The sequence below is a fragment of the Glycine max genome, chromosome 1, assembly GCF_000004515.6.
Source record: "Glycine max cultivar Williams 82 chromosome 1, Glycine_max_v4.0, whole genome shotgun sequence".
NCBI lineage: Eukaryota > Viridiplantae > Streptophyta > Magnoliopsida > Fabales > Fabaceae > Glycine > Glycine max.
Window position 1 is genome coordinate 9,960,833 of NC_016088.4, and position 6,844 is coordinate 9,967,676.

Sequence of the window (6,844 nt, forward strand, 5' to 3'; positions counted from 1 at the left end):
TCCTCCATCCTCTCGCGTGTAAGTACGAAGAGGCTTAAAGTCATGGTCCTATTGAAAAACGACTGATAAGGTACATAGTCCTTTAGCTTCGAATGTGTAAGCGTGAAGAGACTAGAAGTCATGATCTGATTGGCAAAGGATTGATAAGGTACACAATCCTCCGGCCTCGAGCATAAAAGCGTGAAGAGGCTTGAAGTCATGGTCCAATTGACAAACGACCAGTGAGGTATATATATTATCTAACCAATATTTTTTAATTTTTTTTAGTATAGGATGCAGTTTAGTCATTGCCTCCTCCATCATTTCCAGGGACAAATTTAGTTAGGGGCAAGCAAGAGCCTTTCTCCTCCATCCCTTAAGATTCTTTGTATATACATGAGGAGAAAAGAAAAATAAAAAAATATTAATAGAGAAAAATGGATAGAAAAGATAGTATTTAGTTAACGTTTGCTTAATTTTTTTATACTAATAGATTTTATCTTTAGTTTTACACAAAATTAATAATAAATATTTTTGTGAAACTTTTTATTTATTAAATAATTATTTATTAGAAATTATATATTTAAATAATTAAGTAAAAAAAAATCGACCCTTTGATGCATTTCTGATCCCTCCTTTATCACTGCCGAAAGAAATTTATCACGCAGGTCTCCATCTTTCCACTCTCAATATCATTGTTAAAGGGTCAAGATCTTCTCTATATTTTATTTTCTATTACTATAATTTTTTAGGAAAAAAATAAAAATAAAAATGTGTCCAATATAATGGAATATAACGAGAGTACAATTTATTTTTTTAATAGATAAAAATGAAAAAAGAAAGAAATGGAGAAGATCTTTTTTCCATTGTTAGCTCCCTATTCCTCTCTCTCGGTTCATAGCTCTTTTCCCTTGTATTCTCTTTATTGCTTATGCATGTATGTCAGGTAAGGCAACCCAAATACACAACACTTCCTTTTTGTTTTAAAAAAAAAAGTACTTCTAGAACTCTTTTGGAATGTCAAGTCAAGAAAGTATATATTTTACTTCCGGAAAGGTTGTTCCGGAAGTTAAGAAATGTACTTCCAGAATTGTAAAATAAAATAGTGTATTCTAGAAAGGTCTTTCTTGAATAGGGTTAAGTTTTATACCTTGCTTTCCTTTTTGAATTCGTTTGCACTTTTTTTATGTGAAACAGTCGACGGATGGTGGTCGATGGTTGCAGTAGGGGTGTTTGGTTCGACAGTGGTATTGGGTGGAGGTGGGACTTGCTTGGGAGAGGCAGGGGGTATTTGTGTCTGTTAAGGTCTTTTTAGGAGGTGCAAGAAGCAATTGTCTATCTGTAATTCTTATTTTGGGTTGGCTCTCTAAGTCGTAGACCACTCATTAATTCAACAATAGGTGCACCCAACAATTCAAGGAACTATCAAAAATACCCTTCATTTAAAAAATAAAAGTTAATATATTTTAAAAAAAAACTTTTCTTCTTCTGCCCTTTCTTCTTCGCCCGTGCACCCAGCAAGCTTTTCTTCCTCCCCCTTTCTTCTTCGTCTTCTTCCGTTCTTCCTTCACGCACGTTTCAAATTTGGTAGCACGTTCCATTTGGTAGCACATTTCTTCGTCATTTGGTAGCACGTTTTAAATTTGGTTCCCTTCTTCTCTTCCACAGGCTTTCGTTACCTTCTTCTTCCGCCATCGAGGTTAGTGTTCTAACCTCCTATCTGTTTGAATCGCGTAAATGGCTTTAGGATAGACGACATTGTTGTTGTTTGGTGCTGGAGGTTGAAGATGAAGTTCTTCCGCGAGAAGAACCTTCTTCTGCGCGTGTGAAAGTGGACGAAAATGTAGCCTACAGAAGAAGGTGTTCTTCCGCGGGTTCCAGCGGAAGAAGGTTCTTCCGCTTGATCCAGCGGAAGAACCTTCTTCACCTTCTTCCGCTGGAACCCGTGGAAGAACCTTTCACTTTTCTTTCACAGGAGCTCGCGGAAGAACACCTTATTCCGCAGGCTACATTTTCTGCTCGCGGAAGAACCTGCGGAACCTTCTTCCGCAGGCTTTCAATCCTTCTCGCGGAAGAACCTGCCAAACTTCTTCCGCAGGCTACATTTTGCTGTATATTAGTTTTTTTTCTTGAAAATTATGTCTGAACCACCAATTTATTGATATTATTAGTTAGTTTTTTTTATTTATTAGCTGTTACAAAGTGTATATGGTATTTAAGTTACACAAACTCCCTAATTTTGTGTTTTTTAGTTGCTATTAAAAATTGTATTTAGGATGTAAATTGAAATTATATTTGGTGTGATTGATTTATGCATTAGGATGTCTAAATTGAATTGTTATTTGCTTTCATTTGGTTAGGATGTCTAAATGACTGTATACACTGCATAAATTATGTGAATTGTTATGTGGAACACAACATGAAAGAGCAAAATTAAATTGGTTATCCAATTCCTTTTCACAGGAAATATGACACTATCGTGAGGAACCTCAGCTACAATTTAAAAGAACATGTTGTGCTATGCCTGTTACGGGACAGAGATCGAGCATGAGATGAGTCTAGCCAGTAGCATCATGTGTTAGTAGAAGATAATATTGTAAAATACAACATAAATAGCTAGTTAAGAAATTGAACACGAAATCTTGGAGCACCTTGATCCCTCTAATTTGACGTGTTGAGAATTTTGAATACAAAATGATGCACTTGGTGATTACAAATCCAAGCACCCACATTTGTATTAGTTACACATATTTGTATTAGTTACAAATCCAAGCCATTCCAAACCAAATGCACTCTAAATGGTATGAAAAAGTTTAGTAGGAATTTCTTTACAAAGCATATACCTTGACATAATTAGCTTAATTAAAATTTAAAAAATAAAAATAAGGCTAGAAATTGGCAGGAATTATGGGTAATTAGTATTACTAATACTCAATACAAACCAAATATCCTTATTTGCTGATAAATGGTTTGGGAAGTATTTTGGACAACACCAAGATGATAAGGATATATTTGCTGATAAAGCCTAGCTGTCTATTTCTGACCATTAAATCCCTTCCTTGACAAGGATGAAAAGCTCTTATTGAAAGAATAATAGACAATTAGGACAAATTAAATGACACATGTGAGCTATGTATCTAGCCCTTCCTAGTAAGAACAAATGCTTTGTTCAGGTGCTTACTCTTTTCTCCATACCTTACCATATGAACTAGAATATTGTAATAGTTCACTTTCATTGTAACTAAGATTCAGTTATTATTTGATGTGTTGAGAATTTTGAATACAAAATGATGCAGTTGGTGATTACAAATCCAAGCACCCACATGGATCCCCAAGCCTTGTGCCCTTTTTGAATATTTTACCAAACTCTCTATTTTTATAAATTCTCAATTCACAATCAATCAAAGTGTTTGACTACACATGAATCTAATTCAAAAAATCCACCCCTAAGTAATTTGAGTTTCACAACTCATGGCGTCCAATCCAAGTTAGTCCTTTTGGTGGACACGAGCCCACTAAATCGTAGCCACAAAAGAGAACAATTTGATGTTGGTGTAAACCTACCTGACATGAATAAGATCAAGTGCCTCATCATTCTCTGAGGTCACTATTCATATTCTTTTGTTCTTGGACAAGCATGTTACCATACTCCAAGAGCTTGGTCGAAGTCATCTTCGGTTGGTCAAAGGTTGGAGGTCCAATGAAGTCATCACCAAGTTCACAAGCTTCTTCCCAATGAAGTCAACACCAACAACAGAAATCCACTTCCTCACCTCATCATCATATACTCTAGCCTTGAGTGCACCAAAGAAATCTGCAATCATAAATTGCATACCATTAGTCTTATTGTAATGTAAGGACATCTAAGAGCTAAATGAGACCTAGAGAAAAGTGTTATTTAGTTGCTATTAAAAATTGCATTTATATGTAAATTGAATTATATTTGGTGTGATTTATATATGCATTTGTTATATATGCATTTGTATGTCAATTATTTAGATAAATTATGTTGAACTAAATATATAATCTGTGGATTTGGATAAATTATGTGGATTAGTTAGGATTCGAAAGCTTTGTTACAAATTATTTGAATGTTTAATTTGACGAATAAAAGTAAATGTTCTTCATGATTTCAGATCATGGTTAGAACACGAGGTCTACATCGTGTGTTAGGCACAGGTAGAGGCAGAGACATTAGTGAGGATGTGCCAGAGGCTGATGTTCCTCGGCGTCGTAGGCCCACTGCCTCAGCACGTAGGCAACGGGTTACCCAGAGAGTCGAAGATGTTCCTGAGTTGCCTGAGGATGTGCCTCATGTGTCTAATGGTAGCCCAGAGATGACAGGCGTTGCCGATGGTGTTGAGACAGATCGAGTGGCTAGTGATGGGAGCTTGGGGGCACCTGCTGATGATGAGGGGTTCCCCAGTGGGCCACACGATCCATCTGTTTTGATAGGATTTGCTTATCATGTGGCACACAACATATGGAGTGGACATGTACGTACTTTTTTTATTCCAGTAATTAGAAAGTAGTTTCTTTTATTTTGAAATACACAAATTTATAAACTGTTATTCAATTTAGGAGTGACCCGATCTGAAGTTGGTCTCCCATGGTAGGAAAGTAGATAAATTTGGGAGATCGGCTGCTGAGATCGAAGGTATGATTGCGGCCACTGGATTGGATCCACCGACCAGGTGTTCTATAATCACCACCGATCCTGGACTCATATTCGACTTTGTTGAGTGGTGGCATAGGGAGACGAGCAGCTTCCACCTCCCAGTAGGGGAGGTGACGATCACTCTAGACGACGTTTCGTCACTCCTGCACATTCCGATTACTGGCGCGCTGCATTCATTCGAGCCACTGGTTACATCTGACGCAGTGGCCTTGTTGACGGAGCTACTTGAGGTCACCCCAGATGAGGCTACAGCTGAGACACGTCAGGTAGGTGGGCCTCATGTTCGGTTGTCCTGGCTTCGGGACATGTACCAGAGTAGGTGCCGAGCCAGGCAGTGGGTTGCTGCAGCTCGGACATACCTCCTTCATTTGGTTGGTTGCACTCTTTTCGCTAACAAGAGTGCAACCCATGTCCATGTTGTGCACCTGCAGGCATTCAGGGACCTAGGTCAGGCAGGGGAATTCTCTTGGGGAGCGGCCGCTTTGGTCCACTTGTACAATCAGCTTAACGAGGCGTCGCAGGCCCCTACACGGCAGATGGCCGGTTACATTTCACTACTTCAGGTGAGTATCGCTGCTTGTAATTTAAATTAAAGTAAAATTCAATCCATGTTTGTTTGTTGATGTTGACTTTGTGTTTGTAGTGCTGGATTTACGAGCACTTTCCATCGATCCATAGGTGTGTCGTTGACGATGGTTATGCTGAGGCTAGCCCACGTGCCTGTAGGTGGCTTACGGGTAAGGCCCAGATGACCGGGATTAAGGGAGCCCCTTACAGAGCACGTATTGATTCCCTGACAGTGACCGATGTCTGTTGGATGCCGTATGCTGAGCATCGGGGAGTTCGAGGCTATGACTTGATCTCCTCGTACACGGGGCAAGTCAGATGGGGTCAGATCATTGTCTACATTCGACCAGAGAGGGTGGTTCGGCAGATGGGGTACATTCAGACCGTTCCTCTGCCACCGGTTCGTGATTCGTTGACAGGTACTGATATAGACGACCGGTGGGTACACTTTTCAGATCATGTGGTGCCTACAGGGAAGCTCTATGTAGTTCCTGGGCAAGTGGCCCCAGACTACATGGAGTGGTTTTTTCAGATTTCGCACCCTTTTCTGACGCCGACGGAGGACACTGTTGAGCCGAGACCTGCGCCTCCCCCTCCCACTCATGATGATGACTTCGTCGAGCCACCTGTCGTCGAGGTTTCAGTCACGTCGGATCTCCCTACGCATTCAGTGGTAAGCATAATTTGTGTAGTTTTTGTTAACTTAATTATTTTTTATAAATTCATACTGACTTGTTATTTTCACTGAGACAGGTTGATTGCACAACATGTGTAAGGATTGGAAGGATTGCTGAGCATTTGGAGCGCGTCATCAACCTCAGGATGGTGACTGAAGGGACTGACTCATATGATATCATGGATCCTTGTCTGAGGATAGCTAGAGATGACGACCCAGATGACAGTCTTAGGCCGCGACAGAGACCCCGCATAGATTAGGATTTATCTTTTTTATTGTATTTGTTTATGTATTTAAATTTTAGTATTTCTTTTTGTATTTGTTAAAACACATTGGCTTAGATAATGTATCTATTTCTTTATGTATTTAAATTATCTTTTTACTTAAATTGTTAATTTTAGTATTTGTTTATGTATGTGATAAATATAAGTTAGAAATTTTAAAAAATAAGTTACAAATTTTAATTGATTGAAATGAATAAGTTAGAAATTTTAATTAAATTTAATTGATTGGACAAAATAAGTTAGAAATTTTAAAAAATAAGTTACAAATTAATTGATTGAAACAAATAAGTTAGAAATTTTAATTAAATGTAGTTGATTGGACAAAATAAGTTAGAAATTTTAATTTATACTAAAAATTATTATATAATTTAAACAACAATAAGTTAGAAATTTCAAAAAATAAGTTACAAATTTTAAAAAAATAAGTTAGAAATTTAAAAAAATAAGTTAGAAATTTCAAAAAAATAAGTTACAAATTTTTAAAAAATAAGTTACAAATTTTAGTTGATTGAAACAAATAAGTTAGAAATTTTAATTAAATGTAATTGATTGGACAAAATAATTTAGAAATTTTAATTTATACTAAAAATTATTATATAATTTAATCAAAAATAAGTTAGAAATTTCAAAAAATAAGTTACAAATTTTTAAAAAATAAGT

The 6,844-nt window shown here is 37.1% G+C and overlaps 1 protein-coding gene across 1 annotated transcript; it reads left to right on the plus strand.

Annotated features, from left to right (window-relative positions):
• The first annotated feature begins 4,118 nt into the window (after window positions 1–4,118).
• On the plus strand, window positions 4,119–6,160 carry LOC102666561 (protein MAIN-LIKE 1-like). The gene is made up of 4 exons (XM_006573932.1): window positions 4,119–4,475; window positions 4,579–5,220; window positions 5,301–5,897; window positions 5,978–6,160. Exons 1-4 carry the CDS (start codon window positions 4,119–4,121, stop codon window positions 6,158–6,160), a joined length of 1,779 nt encoding a protein of 592 aa, XP_006573995.1.
• Window positions 6,161–6,844: the final 684 nt, after the last annotated feature.

Bases quoted from the DNA above. Each gene is read 5' to 3' on its own strand.
- LOC102666561 (XM_006573932.1), top strand. From the start codon at position 4,119: ATGGTTAGAACACGAGGTCTACATCGTGTGTTAGGCACAGGTAGAGGC. The intron at 4,476-4,578 runs GTACGTACTTTT...CCCGATCTGAAG, and splicing joins ACAACATATGGAGTGGACAT to TTGGTCTCCCATGGTAGGAA. The intron at 5,898-5,977 runs GTAAGCATAATT...TCACTGAGACAG, and splicing joins ATCTCCCTACGCATTCAGTG to GTTGATTGCACAACATGTGT.